Raw genomic sequence first — 22,603 nt, 5'->3', positions numbered from 1 at the left:
TCAAATGCCTGTCCAAGCCCCATGAGCAGCGCGGTCGTGGCATGCTCTGTTCTCTGGCCGAGAAAACTGCTACCTCCAGGTGCCTTTGAAGCAGCCTGAGCAAGCAGGAGCTCGTTTGCAACTGGATGAACTGGGAAAGGCCCCTGACCCCAGGCTGACGGTACAGCGTTTGCTTCCAGAAGCACAGCGAGGTTCCCCAGCAAGGCAGCACGGCCGCACTTGGGCAGCACCGAGCCATCTTTGAGGTACAGGCAACTTTCTCTCCGCTGCCTTTGTAAAGGAAAAGGATCATAGTAGGAAAAAGTTTCAATTTGCTAAGAAATGAGTCTTGTAGCACCATTTCTCCTTTGAAAAAGCTACTTACAGACCTGTAGTAGGGACACGTTTGTCAGGAAAACATACAAAATCCACAACACAAAGATTCAAGCTTGGCATTTATCCTCAGGTGTAAAGTTGCAGCAGACTCAATGGTGAGGCCAGAAAGCTCCGTTTCCTCTCTGGATCAGGCCTGATTTCAACACTTGGCTACAAAACTTGTTCCCTCCGCCACAAACAAATCAGCAAAATGCCATTTTGAAATTATAATGGCTGCTGTAAAGGGCAACCGTGCATATCCTGACCCAAATAATCGCTTCTCAAGAAAGATGCATGCAGCAAAAATGGGTGGTAATTCTTGGAAGTTGTTACATTTTAGCTTAGACCCCCCCTCTGAAATGACTGGTACCAGTCAAACAGCTTTGTGGATCATTTTAATGAAATATAACTACTCTTGCACTCATTAAAGTTACTTTGCTGTAAATATTGCAGAAAACATAAGCTAGAAAGGACATGCCAAGAAGCTACTAAAATTGTAATACGGAGGAAATGTGAGCAGAGTCCTTTAACCAGGCTGGCATTGCAGCCACAGTTCTGCAGGCTTCCGCCCAGATCAAGCTAATACAAGGCTCCCTGAAAATGTGTGTAGTCGTGAAGCTTTAGAGACAGCTGAGCCAGCTTACACAGACATATTAGTTCACCACATTCATATTAAATCATGTTCTCCTCTTGTTCAAAGTGAAGGACACTGCAAATGCTTTTTTAACCCATCCATGGGTAATGAAACCCAGCACTTTGTATTCTGCAAATACAGAGCAGGTTACTCCCTCTGCCCCCAGCAACAGAAAAACCCAACCCAAACCCTCCCATTTAAGAGAGCTTTCTACAAGACAGTCATGCAGTGATCTCATTGACTATAAGCTTGGACTATGTTGCTTTTATCGTTGGTGTTCCTCCACTAAAACCTCTGAAGTCCTTAATATACAGCTCATAAATAAAATGCTGGAAATGTGCCTTGGAATTCAGTACTCCAAACTTATTAATAAATTTGCAATAACATTTCAACAGCTGATTCCTCTTTTCAGGTGCATTCCCAGGCACCCGGCGAGAAACTAGAACAAGAAAATGCTCCCAAACTAACATTCCTGGAAGTCTAACCTGTGGTCAGCATTTGCATGCTCCACACGGTTCATCGCCCAGTGGAAAAAAGCTACGAGGCAGAAATGGACCTACTGGCTAATTATTTGAAGGGAAGGCATGCAAGGGGATGGCGAGATCAAAGGCACGTTTTAGCCAGCCCTGGTGCTGGGGAGGACTGCAGTGTGTGGTGGGCGGTCACACATCTCCTGCAGAGAATCTCCCGCAGTCTTTATACTGGGAGATGAAAGGCATCCCACCTCACTCTAAATACAGCTATTTTAGTTAGGGTTTGCCAGAGGGAAAGGTTTTAGCCAAATTTTTGTCATTAGGCTATATTAGAAGAAAAGCTTATGCTATGGTAGTATAAATATCCAAGTGAGAGGCACATTTTCCAGGGACCCAGAGTGGGAACAATTTGTGAGCAATCCCTGTATTCTTCTATTACAGAAAAGGGATCTTGCGGTTTTATGATTAATCCTATCCTTATTGCAAAGCAAAATGGTAATCTTAAGAGTAGTTAAAAAGCGTGGTTGATTTGTAATGGGACAGCATCCAGCCCATGCAATCCTACCTCCCATGCAAACCTTCCTCCACCACTCAAAACCAGGGAAAAAAGCCTGTAAGCTGCAGGAATGCGTCTGTTGCGTTTTTATCTCGGCTCACTGCAATGCATGTGGATTCCCATCAATATTTAGTTTTAAAAAAAATTGGTTAAATTCATCATAAATATTAAACATCAGAGCATACTGGCAAGTTTCCCTGAAAACAAACTTCAAAAAATAATCTCCAAAAAAGATGTCAAGGCCCTTGGGAGAACTGACACTGGTATGTCATCAGATGGTGTCTTATAAGGCTAAATTAAGCATCTGACCAGAGTTTAATTTCTGTAAAAACTCATGCTAATTTAAATTGCTTTAGATTTAATTAAAAATGCTTTTCTATAGAGATAATAATGTAACTCTGTTAATTAGTATCAAGTGGCATCTAGAGGGCATATTTAAAAACTAATCTGGAGAATAAATAGAGCTAATTAACAGTCAGAATAATGCTTTATGATTGTCTTTTGTTTATAAATGCTATAATGTTCAATATGCTATTAAATGAAATTGGTAATTAATATACACCAAAGTTATTTTTTAATGCTCTTTTAACTAAAGAGTATTTCTTATGCACTATTTTTCAGACATTTCATTTCTGAAGGGAGGGAGGCGGGGGGAAGGAGAACCGCTGTATGACGTACACATATGAATCCAATTAGGACCAGCTCATTCATCTCCCGTAACACAGACCGTATGTGTTTACGAGCCCACGGGGGACATCCAACGAGGCATCAGTTTGCATCTGCGTGGTGTTTGCCAAAGTGCACTGCTGACCCTGGCAACGGCCAGCGCAGGGAAGGTTTGCACCTTATGCCCCGCACAACCCCCGGAGCAGCACCATGGTGCCGTTTAGCAGGCAGAGAAGTGGCAGATTCTGCCTTCAAAATCTAAGCCTTGCAAAGCCAGAGTCGCGGTTCTGAGGAATGAGAACGGCTCCGAGGTTTGCTGTAGTATCTTTTAAGAGACCATGAGGTGCTCAAATACTACAGGAGAGAAGCTTGTAAAAGGAAGTGGTGCTAACAGTGAGGATGTGCTGCCATCCAACCCCACCACAAGAGCAGAGGAGATGGCTGGGCAATTGCAGGCACTGGCAGATGAGCCTGGAAGAAAAAGGGCAGACCAGATTTGGCATAAGGCTCAGTTTCTACATGACTTTTTGTAAGCAAACATGAGCTCCTTCTGAGTCATCTGGACCAATGAAGCTGCTGAGCTCCCGGCTGGCTTTGAGCAAGGCGGAGGGAATTCATGCTTGTGTCTGGAAAAGGTTGTGTAGATCTTATCAGAGCTGACCATGGCCAAGGGGCTCAGAGGGCTGCCCTTGTCCTCAAACAGAAGTTCCCATTATCCTCCAACCTCTCCTATGATGACACGTTTGACTGGATTCACTAAATCAAATAAAATCATTGAAATACTCTAAACCATATCATGCATGAAAAGCAGAGGGGATCAACTCTGTCTTTCTGTGTCCTTTAACGGTTAAAAATCAGAAATAACCCCTCAAAATACAATTAAAATAAAAAGCACTTTCATGTGGTAATCTGCACTACCCATGCTGTGCACTTTTTTGAAGCACCATTAAATGCAGCACATGTCCTACTTGTATTTTTTTAATCCATAATTCTGTGTATTCCTCCCTTTTTAATGCCTTGCTAATGTTGTAAAATCCTTTAGCTATCCACAGCAGAGTCCATTTCAAAAAAGGAAAGCACCTCTTTTCTCATGACAAGGCTTCAGCATTACTTTGTAGAACAAACTTTCAGAATCAACTTTGAAGAGTGTACAAAGAAAAAAAAGTAATTAACATTAACAAGATTAAAAGCTAGCCACAAGCCCAATAACTGCTGCTCTAACCTCTGTGAGATGACTTTCATGCCAGATTGCAGACATACACTTCCTCCTATAACAAGTACATATTCAGCAATAACAAGAACAAGTTGGGATTATTTACATAGGGTAGATAGGTGTCAGCAGACACATACCGACAGCACCTGAGATCCCAAACACCAGAAAAATGATCAAAGGAATTTGTCTCCGTACTACAAGTTGGACTAGCCTCAAGTGCAGACAAAAACACTGGAAGAAATACGAACATATGGTATAACACTTCCCAGCACGGCAAACAGCCATGGCAAACACTTTTGGAGATAAAATTAGATTGGGGAAGCGAAGCTGGAGAAAAACAAAGCCAAACATGAACTCTGAAAGCATTTCAGCTCAAGGTCATTGAAATACTTGCCATGTAACATCACCAGTGGTATCATTCTACCTTTTCTTTTCTGATAGATCTGCATAAGCCAAATAAACCCCAAGAAACACTCAGTTGCAGATAAAAATGAAAGTGCACTACAGTGGTTAGCAATATTTTTGATGCTGTTTATTCTGGAGACTAAAACAAGGCAGAAACTCAAAATAACTATCAAAAATAATTGCTGTTTTCTCCAAAGAACCATATAAATAAAAAGCCATATTTTTTTAAGTATGTAATCTGAAAAGGAGTACTTGCAACTTGTAAGGAAAAGTTTCCGTATTTTTCCTGAAGAACCAATGATATAAATCTCTCTCATTTTAAGGTCTCCATGAAAACACTTAAAACCAGTTGCTTCCTGACTTCATCTACCCTGCACAAATACAGTACAACTAATTAGCTCTGAAGGGGGCAGTGGGAAGGGAGATTTGTGGTAGAACATGGATTGTGACAAATGCTCCCCAGCTCTGTAACACTGCAAGAATTTTGAATAGTCCTTTTTGAAGTTTTAAGCTAAAAAAGATACTGTTAATTTTGTGAAGTTCAACATTTATCCTATAAAACTCACCTAACTTTGTATAGCTGGTGACTGAACTAGTCCAGGATGTAACAACAATGACCTGCAAAGAGCCACGCCTGGCCTGTCTACAAACAGGAACCATCTAGAAAACCATGACATCAGGTAACAAAAAATGTTAAGGGTTGGATATAAAGTCCCATTCATGATGGCTAGACTCTGAGGCACCCATTTTAAGCTCCTTTAGATTATACATAATATAATAATATGCTATATAATATGTAGAAATAGTAATAATTAAAAGTAGTATATATCATTCTAAGCTCCTTCGCTGATCTCTCTGGTTTTAGGAGCTTACTAGAGAAGTAAGGAACAATTTGGAGCGAACAGATGCATCCAAACCAAGCCATTAGAAAACAGGTATCAGTGCATCCGCAGAGACCAGTGGCACTGCTATGTGACCAACCGCTAGCAATATTGAGCTACCCAGCCTGGTCCTACATGAAAATACTCACGAGCAAATCTTAGACTAACCAAAGAGCACAGATTGAACTGGAGAGCTAGAGAATTCAAGTTCCTAAGAGGTAATTTCATATAACTATCAAATAAACATTAAAATTTTACAATTACCATAACTGTTCCTTTTCTCTAATTAAAAAAAATCAACAAACCAAACAATAAACAACCCCCACCCCCCAAACTCTAAAGTGTATCCCCAGTTTTCATTAGGAACGGTAAAGCCCAGCAGGCAGGACAGCTGGGGAGGCAGATCCTGCACGGGAAAAGGAGAGCTCAAGCTGCTCCGTCCCGCGAGGCAGGGGGGAGCGGTGGCATTGGTGAGGTCGGCCTCTCCTCCCGTGGACGGGGCGCTTAACCCACCCGCAGCACAGCTGAAATGGCGCAGAGATGCACAATGTGCTCTCACATGTGGCTGAGGAAAGATAACTAACAGAACGGACACCAAGCTATTCAGAGAATTAGTATGAGATCCTAATTCACGCTGACTTTTTCCCTGCAGGTCTCCTCGGTGTTCGCTTTAGAAGGAAGGAGGAGCCAGTGAAAGTGGTGTGATCAAAAATATGAAGCCTGAGGTTTCCCTATGCACAGTGACTGCAGCCATGGAAGCACCCTTACAGCGATCCCTCACTGTCCTTCATCTCAGACCCAAGAGATAAAGTTGTTCGGTTTCCAAAGCTAGTTTTAAAGCTGCTTCACTGAGCCAGACAAACCACTTCCAGGGGAGTTTTTTTTCTGCAGGGGAAGTAGGACATTGCGCAAGTTAAGAAACCCCTCAGATAAAATCTCCTGGCCATTATCTGCTTGGGGAAGATTCAAAGCAATAAAGACAGCAAAAGGCTTTATCTCCAAAAGAAGCTTTCCCCAAGCCCGAAGGGAAGTTAGGTAAAACTATTTTAAAATTTGAAGAGGCGCTTATTAAAACAGTGATTTAGTGAATAATCTTTTACCTAAAACTCTCAATCTCTCTGCTCCAACCACCACTTCGTTGTCATCTGCAGAAAACAGCAATTTTCCAGAGAGGGTTTTCACCTCAAATTTTTGGCTGTGTGCTTCCACCGCTTGGGGACCTAGAGGGAAGAAGAGCACAACCTTTTAGTGAAAAGTGTAAGAAAATCACATAGTAGCTTCATACATTTAATAAGCCCATCTGCTGAGATCCTCCTAATAGCTCTGCAGATACAACCTGCATCAGACACGTCTAACAGGGAGGTCTCTGCTTTTCAGAGGGTGACCTCTCGTTAGAAAAGGGCACGGTCTTCTACCCAAATAACAACCCCTCAACTATTTCTACTTATGTTTTTGTTAATGCCTATGTATGTCATAAAATCACCACTAAACTTGGCACAGCTGGGAAATTTTTACAAAAAGACAGACCCACATGTGAAATCGCAATGAATATACCCAGCCATGCTTTGGGAGTATTGGTGCAGCTGTGAGAGGCATCAGGAGTTCCCGAGTACATTTTGCTTGGGCTGATGCTGCAGTGTAAAAGATTTCTGGTTTTCTGCCTGTTAAATATACCTGGATTAAAATAGTATCAGTGTCATGCACAGTCCAATTTGAAAAAAAACCAGACAATCACCACCACAGGAGCAAATGTCGTCTTTTAGACCATTTCAACCATGTGCAGGCCAAGACGAACGGCAGAGTCTCCCACGTTTCGGAAAGTTTTTAGACGAGTAAAACTTCCCTTCGTAGCTCTTGTTTCAATTCTGCTGCTTCTCCTGCAGGCTGCTGTGCACCGCAGCGCTGGAAAGCCTCTGGCAATGCGTTTTGTTGTGGAGCCTGATAAACATCAGCTGCCTGAATAGCAATTCTGTGCAGGTCTGTGGCAAAAAGGCTACGAAGAGCAGACCCCTCTATTACCCGACCTAGGCTAAACTTCGGACAAATCAGCATCTAACAGCCTGTACAACCCATTCCAAGCCACAGCCTCCCTGGAACATGCTACTGCACCAGGCAGGTGATCGGACTTCGAAATTACTTCTGGCCATCTTCCTGACTAGTTCCATTTCTCAGAAGACAAAAGAAATAAGACCTGAAAGCCAGGATTTTCTTATAGGCAGGTTCAAACTTCGTCTATACCCAGCATTTCCCGGCACAGGTCATCTGTACTGGCATCAGGGGACACAAGAATCGCGTGCGTGGTTCGCACTACAGAAAAGTGAGGCTATGTCGAGATCCCCGGAAACACTTAAAAATCTTGCAGCCATTCTGAGAAAATCCAGTACTTTCAAGCTTTAAGTTTGACTTGTATCTTGCTAATTAACTGCCTCCCTACTCATCACTGCAGCACACGCTACATGGGACCACGTCTTTGCTCCGCTCTGAAACCAAAGCTGCTGCCGCACGCAGAAACGAGCTCAATAACCAGATCACACCGGGAGACATCGCTGACTCTGTCCTTCCAAGCTCTCATGAAATGGAGGTGCTTAAGTGAACCAAATACTCTCTTGAAAATACTTGGAGAACCAACAAACCAAACACGTTCATTCTGAATGTGAGAATCAGGGAGCTTGGGGTTGAATTTATTTCCTTCCTCCAGGCAATTTTCATGCGTGCTGCTTAAATCATTGCTTACTGAAGCTGCATATTTAATTATTTAATACTGTGACTAGAGGCCAAGATGTTATATAAGCAGACCAAACAACCCAGTCTCACGTAGAAACAACATGTTTATGGATTACTGGCTCTGCCACACAGCAATTCTTCTCCAAGTCCCTAGATAAATCTCAATAAATAAATATCTATCCTATATCATATATATTATATATTAGAATATATAATGCATTAGGCTCTTTCAACCCAAATTACACATGCATTCATTCAAAGGCTCCTGTGCACTGGGGATTTATGAAACACCCGTTTCCCCATCAAACACACTCATGCTTGGGAGCACGAGAGCATTCTTCAACAGCAGAGAAGGGCACAGAGAGCTCCAAGTCGCAAAGCATCCCAACCCAGCCACAGTTAATCAGCAGAGTTCCCAAGATCTCAGGCAAGTTAAAAGTGCCTCAGGAAAAGCCTGTGCCTGTTACAACAGAAATGCCACCCTGCACATGTTCTTCTTGACCCTGAAGTCGTACAACTAACCTTTCTGTCTCTGGATTGGCTTTCAAATGAAAACGATGGTCTGCTTCATTATCAGAAAGCACCAGCCAGCTGCCTCTCCAGCACGGCTTTCATGTCCCTAGCTTTGTTTCTACAAAGTGGAGCGAAGTTTCCATTTGTACTTCACAAGACACCTGGGCTCCCTCCTGAGTGCTAAAGCCAACGCAGCATCCCACAACACACCCGCTTTCATCCCTCCCTAATTCTTCCACGCAGCCTTTCCCCCTCCTTACCTGTTACAAGGCGAGTAAGGACTTTAGTCTTCTCATTGAGGATGTTCACTGTCACATTTCTGGCAGACTGGAAGTACAGTGGGTTGCCCTGGAACGAGACCACGAGAGCAAGCACGTGAGACGGGGACGGCTGCCCAAGACCAGCCTGCTTGAGGCACCTGGAGCTTTGCCCAGCGCTGCTGGCCTGCTGTTAATGGCCCCAAGGTTGGGTGTGTGGTTGAGGTGCAGGCTACCCTCCATTCATTTTTATTGCCCAGGATAAAACCACAGTCCACACCTCTGGCACAGCTAATGTCCCGGAGACTAGCCTTGTTTTAGGGATGGTTAGCTTTATGGCCAACCAACCTGTTATTTTAAAATGTGCAGGTGATACAGGACCTGACCTAACCTTCCCGGAGGTCACGGTGTTTTGGGAGGGTGGCTGATGCAGCAGTGCGTTTCAGAGTCAAACTGCAATACTGCACACAGCATCAGACGACTCCAACGGGTGACTGTGTCTGCGTACCACAGGGCCACGTGAGTGAGCCATGCCCAAGGGCTGCGAACGAGAAAACCTTATTAACATGTAAAAAGTGCCTTTGATCTCAAAGCACTTATGAACCATCCGGCATGCACCACCATCACATTCCAGTCTGGGATGCCAGCTTGGGTCCAGACCCACCCCATCGGGTCTGGAGATACACAAGGCATGAAGTCTTCCCCACGCGCCACATGACCACACGGATTTCTGCCCATTTTTCATTTTTATGCTTTAAATATACCTCTGAGAGCAGAGTTAGAGCAGCTGCTAACACACAGGAGCCACACAGCTACCTGGCAGCGTCCATCTCAGGTATTTCTCCCGCAGAGTGAAGCCAAAGAAAACCCACAGAGAAAACCATCTGGCTCCTTCTGTGTGCAAATGCATCCAAGACACCCGGGAACTCGTGTTTTCTACAGGCAGCCCCAGTCCACGCAGTCGGTTTGTCAGGGGCTATTAGCCACCTAAGGCACTAGCACAGGGTGACCCCAACTTAAATCAGCCAAAAATCTAATGTGCGAGGTGGAAATTCACTGCCAGTATCTCTTCATAATGTCTAAGCAGGCAGCTGATTAAATTCATCAACTGACAGAATGAATCCTGAAGCCACAGGATGGGTAGAGGGGATAAACCAGCAAGAAAATCAGCAAGGAGTTGAAAATTTTATGTCCGTGTGCTTCCTACACCGAAGTCTCTTTCCAGTGTTTCAAAATCTTTCCATGAGGAATGAATAATCAGGATGGGGATGGAGGATCACGTAGGTCAGGCATGTTCTCCTCGCCTCTTGAATTTATAAGGAACATAACTAATATTTGCATTGATGCCATTTTTCTGGATCATGGCAGAAGGACTAGGTTGTCTGCATATAAAACATAATATGAGCACAGGAATGCACTCATGGGAACCCTGTGATGGACTGGAGCTTCAAGGAACACTTCTAGTGATGGGTAAATGATTCCCAGCAGTGTTTGCAGAAAACAAACCTCAAGAAACTAAAACAAAACCAGCCCCATATTGAAATATTCACAATAATTACATTTGGTGCCTTAACTATTTGTGCTGCATGCACCCATGGGATCAGCCCTTCAGCAAAAAAGGAGGAAGTGAGATTTGTTTGATCAGTTATAACTAGACCATTATGGATACATTCAGACTATTTACAACTAAATAAAAATAATAAAAAGAAAGAATTCCACTCAATCATTTCCAGACCTCTGACAAGCTTCAGAAACTCCTGGTGTCTCTGGCTCCTCGTACACTAAATGGGGACAAATCATCTTTATATACCTCTGTGATGTGTTTGAAAGCTTAAGTAATATAGTATCTGAAACCAAAATAGAGTAATAAAGAAGTGAGGAGCAATGGTAATGACTGGTAATGATTTTGCTCTTTTTTATTCATTTTTATTTGTGTTCTTCTAGAACCTAGAAATTAATGTTGATTAATAGCACAGAAAAAAGGATGGCTTCACTTGAATACCTACTTGCTCTGGTATTAATTCTCCGCAGTCCTGATCAGGGACCTAATTTGAACACCCCCAGCGATAGCAGTTTACTGCTACATTTTCATTTCACACTTAGGGATGAAGGATATTTTTAAAGGCAGATAGCTACAATCTGCGTAATCTATAGTCGTAGGTGAGACTATAACCACTATAAACATGCCATATCAAGCACAGAAAGGTCACATTTCTGACTTTCACTATTTGACTTTTGTTTATGGAGTTATGCAAGTAGCTAGAGTGTTTTGAAAAGGCCAGGAAATCTTCTAGTCCAAATCCAGGTAGGAAATACCATTCAATCCCCACGGCTTTGAAACTCTGTTACTGATCTGCGTAACAGGAGATTGCACTACAGAAATACTACAAGATAAGCCAAGTGGTTAATATAAAAAGTGTCACAGAAAAAGTTGCTCCAAAGAAGTCTTCCAAGACAAGCTAAGAGCTGCTATCCACCTACGAAAGACTTAAAATACATAATCAGACCTTGAAACGCTTACCCCAGGATAGTAATCTCATTCACTGATTCAGAGCTCAGATTCGTGCAGCCTTCAAAAATCTAAATTTCCCTAATGGAAGAGTTTTTATTGGTCTGCAGGGAAGGAGCATTTCAAGCACTTACTGCAATGCCCGCTCTCATTTCCATAATTCTTCTTCCATTAAGAAATGAAAAGGAGCTGAAAAAATTTCTCCTTTTTGCTGAAAATTCTGCAGATTTCCTGACCATCATCTTCTGTTTACAAAGGTAACAACACCAACATCTTTTACACACCAAACATTTAAAAAATGTTTCCTCTGTTGCAAGCTTGGTGACGATGCCAGCTTTCTTCAATCACACAGAACAAAAATAATTAAAGCATTAAAAAATTCTTAAAACAGTTAGAAATTGTAACTGAAAAGGCGAAACCCTTCACTTCTCTTACACTTTCATGTTAACATGATACCAAATTAAGTATTCTAATGCACAGGAGCAAATGGAAATCTAGATCAATATGGCATCATCACCACAATAAAAATAATTATGTAGTGAAGTAATATTCTCACAAACTGTCATAACACTTGATAGACCTAGAGTTAGACTATCAGCCTGCAATAAACAAGGACACAACTGACTAATTATAACACTGTAAGTATGAGACACACCACATTTCTGAAGTATAATATGCAACAATCCAGTTCTGAATCTTTCCAGATAAATAATATTAAAGAAATAAATATATTTTAACTCTTGGACTTGATGCAAAGAAAACTGAAGTGAACGGAAAACTAGATTAAGTATTCTGGGTTCAGAAAAGTAGCAAAAATAATCTTTTTCTCTTTGTCTACCTGATTCTCTCCAAAAGGTTCCTTCAGAAAGGCACATTTGAGATAAGATACATCTGATATTGCCGATCACACAATAACCCAACATATTGCACTGCCTGCATGCTATATCTAACGTACTGAGAAATCTCCTTCTCTGTCTTTTGTTCTTCTTCCTCTCATCACGAACACAAGAAGGTTTCCCCGCACCTCTCCTCGCAAGAGCAGACTCTGCTCCCAGCCCACATGCTGCCACTGACTTGCTCTTTATGCCCAGACTCGGTTGTTACAACTTCAACCTCTTTACAACAACCCTCTATTAAATGTGTTGTGTTAGCAGAGTCACAGTTCAGGTCCATCTTAGCCATCCCATTGCACTGCACTGAACTACAGCCTTTGATTTAACTTCCTATGCAACTTTGCAAATTAAATCAGTGGTCACCTCCTTTCCAACACTATTTTATGTCACTGTTTCTTTGATGGTTCCTTTGATCATTTGGCTGGAGAAACTGAGGTAGAGACATCGATGGGAGTAGGATGCATTTTCTTCCCTTCTGCATGTTTTCCTGTTTCTGATTTATTTCAAGCACTTTCCTTGCAGGACACCGATGGAGGATCCCACCCTGCTCTGGGCTGCAGCTCCATTTCTCGGGGCAGGCAAGGCTGGGATCTTTTAAGGACTCTTTGGGCTGGTTATCTGCTTCCAGCTCACCATGAATCTACTGTTCACCTCTGCAGGAAATCCTACACAGTAAATACATCATTCTGCCTCTTACTCCAGCCCCTCATTAGCAGACCCAATGGCTTAACAGTAATGCACAAAAGAAGTTGCCACAGCTACTCAATATATTAAAATGTTGGACATGTGCTGCAGAATAAAGAATGTGAAAAGTACAAAAATACGCCAAAACAGCATAGCTTGTTTCCTCACTAAGCAGTGAGGTATCCAGTAAAACATAGAAGACTTTGCGAAAGGTATCAACTGATTGTTTGCTCGGTTAAACACATGGCAAAACAAGCCCTAACAGCTCACTAGCTGTCTGTCTTTGGCTCACTTTGGAAGAGATGCTAAAAACTCCTAAACCAGAGACTAAAACAGAAAAAGCACTTTGACTGACAACCCTAATTTGCAGCTGAAGCAATCCCAACTAGTGCTGTCTTTAAGAAAATTCAATACTTTAACAGATGTCCTTAGACTGTTTTAGGGAATTACTAAACATATTTGGAAATCCTTTTAAATTTTAACAAGCAATTTTAAAATAATGCATCACAGTCCGTGTGTTTGTAATTTGGATAGTCAAAAGGAGTAGCTTTGATTTGATCCTGTGGATTCAAAGACTTCACAACAGTAACTGCAAGTGAAGCCTGTGGAAATAATGGAAATGGTGAATTTCTTGCAGGCTTGACAAAGTAATGGGAAAAATTAAAATACTAAAACATAATCGAGGTTGGCAAGGAGCAGTCTATGGAGAAGCCACTCGGAGCACCATTTTCCTGCTCAACTGTCCCTCTCACTGGCATTACAGAAAGCAAACACTGCTCTATACACAGCTGGACTGTCAGAGGGCAAAAGCTCATTTTCTGTGAAGCAAGCAGCCGGCCCACCACGCGAGCAAAAGCTCTCCTCACCTGCCCTGCAGCCACAGGCAGCACATTCACTTGCCTGCACCCCTGAGTGCTGGTTTAAGGAGCTGCTGATGGAGGGGAAGTACTCACGTGGGTTCACAAATATATTCCTTTCCTGAAGTCCAATCAGTCCTACTATACTGCAGCTAAGTGTCATAACAGTAATAACAGCAATGGTTCTTACTCTCCTGCATTGCGTTTTCCATGGGTAGGGACAACTCATTGCTGCACGAAGCAACGTTTCACAGTTTTGTCTGTTTTGGAGTGGCAAGCTTTCATTGCCTGTTAACTGGGACACAAAGCCATCATTCCAGGGCACAAGACGTCCTTCACCAAGAATGGCAAACTTTGCTAATGAAAATTCACAAAAACATCACCTCTGCTGTAACCAGACCCAGCAGGACAGGACACAGCACTGCCTGAGAGCTCATTTTTGCATTGTCGGGCATGTCCTGAGTCCTACTGGGAAAGCTGACTTTTTAACCCTTACTCTGTCATTTTTGGTCAGTTGACACAGACGTGCTAAAATTAGTATCCCTGACCCAGTTTTGCATGTTCCCGTTCATCCTTCAAAGGGAAGCACCAGTAATACCCTCAGTGCATGACACTAAACGCAGAGTTTCCTAACCACAAAGATCTCCAGAACATGCTGTGAGACCTGACCCCGAGTGTGCATTTCTTTCCCCCACTCCCGCCTTGAGAACAGAAACTCCTTTCGGGAGCGTCTGACGTTGGAAAAGCTCAGAGCTGCCCCCACAAAACAGAGAGTTGGGAGAAAACAATTGGGTAAAAAAACTTCAGAATTGGTAACAGACGGTGCAAAGATCAAGCAACTGGCATCGCCGTGAATCACAGCAAACCTCACCAGAACATTGTACAGCTGTCGTGCACCTCCTGAAAAACAAACAGACAAAACACTGGACAGCATCTATCTTTGGCTGTGAAGAGGACAAACTTGGGAGTATCTAGTGAACTTTGTCCCTAAGATCCGGCTTGGAACAGCAGCCTGGCCTTCATCTACATCAACAGAAAATCCAGACTTCAGGCCAGACTTGCAAGCCAACCATTACTGTTTCTATTTCAAAAGTAAACCCAATAGCTCTTCCTCCTGTTTCTGATCTAGCTCCCCACAGCAAGAACAGGATTTTGCCCAGAAGCCTTCTGGCACAAAAATTTAAGTCATGTGGCTAAATCCCTAGGTGTTAGATTGAAAACATCCCTTAATATGATTTGAACATACTTGTTGTTGTTTAATCACTGAGTCTCTTTTGATCTTGACTTTGTCCTTCAAACAGCTGAATATAATGTTCATGTAACTAAATCCCTTTTTTAGTAAAACTTCTGATTTGACAGTGTAAGCTTTTCAGAGCAGAATGAAAGCAAACCGTGAATGGAATTGCTAATAAACAGATTAAAACAAATATTACAAAATGCCCCAGTATGTGTTATATTTGTGTCTAAAGATGATTGCTTTGAAGAAAGAGGCAACAGATCCAGTGCAGAGATAACAAAATGTAGTCTGCATCCTCTTCTTCCAGGAAACAAACTTTTCACAAGTGGAATGTGTCCAGGTCACATAACCTGGATCAGTAACGGAGCTGATACATCCCTGCCCTGCAATGGCACTCAAAGACATGAATGTAGTATCATGAGCTTACTCAATGTGCTGTGTTCCAACTTGTGACATTTTATTAAGTATTCAAATGCTTAAAACAAAAAAAATTCAAGTCCTTTCTATGCAAATAAGGTACAGTCACGTTTGCAGAAAGATACAGTACCATGAAGCTCAGAAAATACTGTGGTCCCACCCAACTTGACACATTTTAATAGCATAAACAGTGCACATATTGGAGTTTCATGTCCAATACCACAAACTCCCCTCTTCTATGGCATTTCTTAAAATTCATTTTAATAACAATAGAAACAAAAGATAAATTTCCTACAGCTACTTTAAAGCAATTACATCTCTGACTCTTCTTTTTAAAGTGCAAAGAAGGCAGGTCTGTGATGTGAGATCTAAATGACTGGGTTCTGCTTTTGGATGGCTACCCAACGGGTATCCTTCAAAGTGACTTATTTCTGGCAATCTCAGGGTTTCTTTCTTTAGAAGAATAGCTGTAATAATCTCATGAACACAGTGCTTCAAGAGAGTGGCTGCTTCTTCAAGATGCCTAATCAGCTGCTTTGCAGCTGAAATTCTTCTGAAAATTAAATTACACCATGTCTGCTGACATTAGAAACACCACCGAAAAAATCTCCACGACATTACATCTGCCTCGACTTCTTTGCCATTCCTTTTTCTTTTTTACTCCATTGACTTATAACATGAGGAAAACCACAGATGACGTGATGAAACCTATAGACATACACATAAAAATAAAATGCAACCGTGCATGCTGGAGTTCTATTCAGTATCCATGGGGTGGGAAATCTGGATTTGTAACGTCTGAAGGCTCCTGCACATTCACAAAACTTTCTGTATCGGTAAGACTGAACTGAGCATCGGAAAAAATCCGATGCATCAAGTGTGCTCAGCACCAGGAGTCCTCTGGCAAGACACCCTTAGACAACGTGTGAAATGAAGAGAACAGCACGACTTGTAAAATGACCAAATAATTCTGAAAATGCTTCAAGCACTTCACTGCAGAGTTCACCCAAAGGTGTTATACCAGAGTTGATCAAATGTGCGCTGATGATTAATTGCATCACTGGGGAATGGCTCTCCCTTGTACAAACTGAGCAGGACTCAAGAAACTGTAAGGTTCTTAGAGAGGAGAACAGTGGTCCTGTTCCTAGGTTCCCAGGACATTGATCACCACTTCCAGTAAAAAACAACCAAGTATTCACTAACCATTTCAATTTACTTGAATTCTTCTGCAGAAATACCTAACCGCAGTAGCTGCGCAGTGGCAGCTCGCACCGATCTGATCCTTGTCTATAGGAGGTGTTGTAGCAGCGGGACTATGGATTTGTGCTAAGTTATAGCCTATTTTCTGCCTGGGGCTATCCTTGTTATGGTCAGACTCCAGTGGTGACAGATCTCCTGAGAAATGAACACACTGTAAATAGGCACAGGACCATAGCAGAGAGGGAGAGAAAGGAAGAGAGCTCTGCTGAGGTTTAAAATATTCTAAATCATCCAACTATATAGATACTCTACTGCTCGTAACTTTTACTCCAGACAAGTGTGCAGACCTCTGTTCATGTGTTTTCATTTTTATGGCCTTTCTGGTATGCCTACTGCCTGCCTTAAACATCTTTTAAAACTGCTGGTAAATCATACCTCACTATCTATAAAAGGCATTTGAAGACAATATTAAATTTATACAGAACTAGTAATTTCTAAGTTACTTTCTCTTCCTATCAGCGTTACTTGGACCATAGTACAACCAGAAATAATTAGGATCTCGCTCAATTAGGGAGGTGAATACACATTAAAGAGTACATACAGTTAATACTAAGAAAGGCACAGTAATATTTTCCAAAAGTCTGATTCAGCAGAGACACTTGGGTTCTGCAACGCTCACAGCACCTTTTAGGCATTTTGTTACTGCACAGCATAATGCCAAGTTATATATCCAGATATTTTTCTCTAAGAAGGCTAACAACGTGGCTATCCCTGAACATTGCTTTGAAATTATGACTTTCCTTTGCTGCACGTCATGGATCGCTTACTTCTTGTATCAGATTATAAATGGTCATGCCAACTTACGTATGCATGTACAGCATGAAACACAGGCAAGATCCTAGCAGAGGCCCCTGGTGTTACTGAAATTCAGCTGCTGCTAATAAGAAGGGAAAACATTTCCATCTGTCTGGATTGGGAAAAAGAATTCATGAGTCTCTGATTCATCTGCATCCATATGCTGATATGTAGACAATACTTATGGACACATAGACATATGCGAGGTAGCCAGCAACAGAAATCAAATCAATCACAGATCACAGCATGTGATTTGCCTAATTATGAGTAACACCTCACATTTTTTATCTACGCAAAAAGCACTTTGTGAACGAGCAGATGGCATTGCTATGGGATGGCACCATGCTTGACAGTTGCAGATGCAGAGCATTTACACAGCACGCTGCAAAAATGACACAACACAAGCTGCTTCCTGGGGAAAAGATTCAAATTGAACAAGTGTCACCAAACAAAATACACGTATTTATTGATGTTCTGAACTTATCTGATCCAGCCTCTCTCCTCAAATCAAATACATACGCGCAGGCCAGGGAGTGATGCTATCTAGACATCATTAAAGTCCCTTAGAACTGTCACATGAGCTGCCTAGCACAGAAAAGCGGAGATGCAGACCAACTTGAGTCCAGTTCCAACCTGCAAACAATTTAAACCCACACAAGCAGAATCAATAGGAAGAAGCCCTGCAGAGAAAGCAATTACACTGCAAAAGCAACTATATTACAGCACGGTTACGGCTGGAAGGCAGGACGCAGAAGGCCATCCTCACTTCTGTGATTACCTAGTGGAGTTCTCTCCAATGCATCTGGCCTGTGAAATGACAAGGTTCAGCCCGGACATGTTCCTGCAATCAAAGCGTTTCTGTTTCTGGGCTTCTATTGCAATTATAAGGCTCTTCTTTATGAGACCCCATCTTCAGCTTTGCTGTGCTCCATAGGCAAATGCGGGTCTGTGCATCAGGAAGCAGGTTTGAAGGGCTCGGTGTGCTCTCCTGTTCAACAGCTTCATGGGAGTAATAATCTCATTTCCTAGATCTGCAATTATTTATTCATTGGAGACTGTGCACTTGCCACCGTACAAGATACAAAGAAAGATCATCTGACCATTCCCAGTGATAGAAAATTCAGGTCTTCTGTTCAAATTCTTGCTTTTGTTTGTGGTTTGCATTTTGTTTCCCCCGAGCTGCTGTAAGCACATACACTGGTGTGACAGGTTTGAAGCAGCTATAAAACGACTGATGAAAACCGTATTTTGGTCTTGTTGTGGGAATATTTATTGTAGAAATATACTCAGTTAAGTCTGTATGGGCATATCTGGGAAAATGGGAAGGACAGAAAAGAAAGGCTGGGCCCACAACTGTAGCCTCTGATACCAAAGTAATTTCATCTGCTTTAATTATGATACAGGGTTATGAGGTCACAGAAACATTTGCACAGACTGTTTTTGAATTGCTTTTATCTAACCACTTTGTTTCTTCTGCTGAAATGATCAATACTCAGCTTTAAGAAGGATGCTCTGTCAGTCTGCATGACTAGACAGAGGCTTCCCACAGGAATAAACACAGGGGCTAAACTCTGACCTGCAGTGCCACAATGGTCCATGTGTGAGTTAGTGTCAGACAGGAACTGTCTTGGAGAGGAAGAACTGCAAACCTCCATCCCTCTTGGAGAGGAAGAACTGCAAACCTCCATCCCTCTCGGAGAGGAAGAACTGCAAACCTCCATCCCTCTCGGAGAGGAAGAACTGCAAACCTCCATCCCTCTTGGAGAGGAAGAACTGCAAACCTCCATTCCTCTCAGAGAGGAAGAACTGCAAACCTCCATCCCTCTCGGAGAGGCTGAACGTCTAACAGCCAAGGCAGCAGTACACTTGAAAAGGTAAAATGACAGATGCAGCTAAGCATGTGACACGAAATTGGATTGATCTGGAGGAAAGATGCTAAATCATGCTGGACGTTGCTAGAGCGAACACATGTACCTACGGAGATAGCATGACAGCAAAGGTCTGATCAGTGGGACTACTGCATGAGCAGGAGTAGCGTGCTCTGGGTTGGGATTTGACTGTATCTTGTGGCTGACATTCAACAGACAACTGTTGAGTATCTGCTTCAGGGTGAAGAGAGGAGAGGAACACAGGGTACTGCCATGGTACAGGGCTGATGAGCAAAAATACATCCCTAACCAACACCACTGGGGAGCTGGGGAGTGGTATTTCAAGAGATGTCAGGCTTGCAGAAAGAGCAGCAGATGCTTTTTCCATGCCTGAAAGAAGACAGGAATGTTGTTTGGGGAAATGGTGAGTAATGGCAAAAGCAGCCAGAGATTAGGATGTGTGAAGGTAAAATAGAGCACAGGGAGGCATATAAAAGCCAAGGACCCCGAATTACTCTTTGGGCAATCAGTAGGGTGGCTTAGCCTGTCTGGTTGTCTCCACTTTTAAACAGAAGGCATTTGCCTCCCGATGTTTTTATTCCTGAAGTTCTTTCAAAACTCTGGAAGAACAAAACTGATCAGTGAAGACACCCGACCAGTGGCTCCTACCAGGAAAAGGTGCAGGAAGGGTCCAGCCTGCCTGTTCCCGTTTCTTCTACTTCAGCTAACTCTGCTTGCCAGAATGCTGTATAATAGATAATGTTGCAGAGAGAAACAAAAAGCCTGCTGCTCTCCCAACTGTGTACCAACATCAAGGTTCATAATTTATAAATAACAGTTGGGATGTTAAGGAAACATATATAGCAAAAGTCAGCTTGCAGTAGGAGCTGGGGATTTCAAGACGTAGCAGAATACAGATAAAATATTTTGGCTTGAAGCAACAGTAACCATACAATAAAAGGTGCTTCTCAAGCCAGCATTGACAACATAGGTGCCATTGCCCTGTCTGCCTTCCTTCAAACAGTGAAGGATGTTCTGCAAAAACCTGGAGGACACAGGCTCTGAACACTCAACCACAGGACGCGCCAGAGGTTCATCCCATCAGCCCACTGTCTTCCAGCCACGGCTCTTTGGAAACCAAGGCACTAAATCCGTTCAGGTTGATCACTTACTCTTGACCTTTTACAGCAATTAGTGTGCATTTGGATTATGGATTATTTGGCCATCCACTGTCTGGCTTCACCTGTGTGTACGACACAACAGTGAATCTGCTTAAAGGGAAATATCAACTGCTCTAAGGTGATGAACGGTTATGCCCACTTAGTACTTCTAACCTGCAAAATATACCTCAAAAGTAATGATTTTAAGAAAAACAATGAGTTGTTCGCACTCTTCCAGATCAACCTAATCAAAAGAAAGACAACAGCTTTTGGCTAAAGAACTGAAAGCCTTGCTGGAGAGACATGCTTGTTCTGTCAGACAAATGACCTTTCTTCTCCCCTCAATCAACCCAATTGTCTGTAATTTTGTTTATTTCTCTGCTTTTAAATATTGATGTCTTACAAAGCTTCTCATTGGAAAAAACACATCTTATTCTTCAGCTGTGCTGCCTTAGGCTGCAGTCCTGTCAGATCACATCCAAGAGGAAGGCTCAGCTTGCATTAGTACTTGAAAAAGACGACTTTCCAGGCACTGTGAAGAGTGATATGGATGATTCAGTGAACAGTACGCTTCTCTCCAAATCAGTAGCCACCCATTCGTGGTGCCACGGGCAATCTTTTGCAGCTGCTGCTGGCTTCTTAGCAGAGAAGCAGAACTCAGATGTTAACCACTTCTGTTTATTAAATGCCCCATGACAAATCCATCCCTTGTCTAAATCAAGAGAGAGACAATGGAACGGTATATTGTTTTGCTCAAGGAGAAAAAGAACTAGAAGCAGAATATCAAGCTGTAGCTGGGAAGAAAGAGAAAGGAAAAACCCTAAATCATAAAAGCAATTTCATTGCATAGTTTTAGACTACAAGTTAAGAATCCAACAAAGTATCCTGCATTGACTAAGAGACCGTGCAAATCTTGGCATGCATTTACTCACCATTTTCATAAACAGACAGTGATTTACAAATCAAATTTTAGCACTGCTGCATTTGAAATAAATTTTAAATAAAACCTTCCCTTGTAGACCATAACAAAGGACTTTCCAAAGGAAGACGTCTCTCTGTCCTTAGAAGGGTTGTTTCTGGGGGAAGTTGGATAACAGTAGCACTGTGCAGTTGATGCTATCTGGGGAACCTCATCGGTGAGAAGAAAAAAGCCACGGACGCTTTTGCTCCGCTCCTGGTCAGGGAAAATTTAAAGTTTGAAAGTGAAGAATCTCCTGCTATTCCATGGAAGGGTGGCAAACAAGGATTGTGACCTGATGGATGCACAAGGAAGAAATACTGTGAGCTGAAACAGAATTTTCTTTCTGTTCCACAGATTATTCCCTTTCAGAGAGAAATGAGGAGCAGACTCCCTGCTAGTACTTTGTACAACCTGCCTCAGAAAATTATCCCACCTTTTAAAGCCAGACTGGAAGCAAACCTAAAAAGTTCATTGGACTCAGAATCACAGCAAATCAAAAGGAATCAATGGACATGTGACATTTTACACTGAAGTAAAAAATGAAAAAAGAAAAAAAAACCAAAAAAATGGGCATCATGGAAACTGCTTTCCTTCACCCCCCCAAGAAGGACAATTTTTTACCGTATCAGCTTTTATTTGAAAATATCTGCCAGCTCTATCACCACATTGCTTTATACTTGGGGCATGTGACCTACTAAAATGAGCAGGCACAAGTACAGAGGGCTGTAGGAGCGAATGAGCAAGCCGCCTTGCTCGCTCTCATCCCTCTCTCCTGTGCCACTCTTTGCATACCTATCGACAACGTAAAACCTTTTGGAGGAAAGGGCTGTGTCTGTCTCCACGTTTGTACAGAGACCAGCAGGACAGACTTCTGCCGGTGGCTTTGCTCTGCCACACACATGCAGTATATGTAGAAATGACAGGGCATAATCCAGCAAAGAACACAACGTACGCCTGACTTTATGCATGCGAATAGCCTTCCTGATGTCAATGAAATTACTTATGTCTGTAAATTATGCACATAATTAAATATCTGGTTGGACTGAAGCCTAGATCAATGATTCACTGACAAATCAGAAAGCCTGTCTCTGTGAGTAGATTTATAGCCATTTTTATCACAGATGTACAGTAGTGTCCTGCACTCCAACACTGTGCCACTAACGCTGGCATGGGACTGTCCCTTCCCAGAAGATGCTGGCGTACATGGGAGTAGACAGCCAGGCACAGCCTCCGACAAACAGAGATCAAAAATAGAGATGTTCCGGTCAGGGAAATGTTAACAGCCA

At 42.4% G+C, this 22,603-nt stretch overlaps 1 protein-coding gene across 2 annotated transcripts in view; it reads right to left on the bottom strand.

Annotated features, from left to right (window-relative positions):
• Window positions 1-22,603, bottom strand: part of SGCD (sarcoglycan delta) — a 258,375-nt gene that overhangs the window by 51,747 nt on the left and 184,025 nt on the right. For both annotated transcript variants that reach the window (XR_012675910.1, XM_075164266.1), the window contains exons 5-6: window positions 8,680-8,767; window positions 6,283-6,402 (exon numbers count right to left, since the gene is read on the bottom strand). Coding sequence is in view for 1 of the 2 variants with exons in the window: in XM_075164266.1 (XP_075020367.1) it covers window positions 6,283-6,402; window positions 8,680-8,767 (208 nt within the window). In the remaining variant the exon portion in view is untranslated. The remainder of the gene's footprint in view (window positions 1-6,282; window positions 6,403-8,679; window positions 8,768-22,603) is intronic.

This window comes from Calonectris borealis, chromosome 15 (genome assembly GCF_964195595.1).
Source record: "Calonectris borealis chromosome 15, bCalBor7.hap1.2, whole genome shotgun sequence".
Classification (NCBI taxonomy): domain Eukaryota; kingdom Metazoa; phylum Chordata; class Aves; order Procellariiformes; family Procellariidae; genus Calonectris; species Calonectris borealis.
This window is presented reverse-complemented; position numbering and strand designations above follow the sequence as displayed.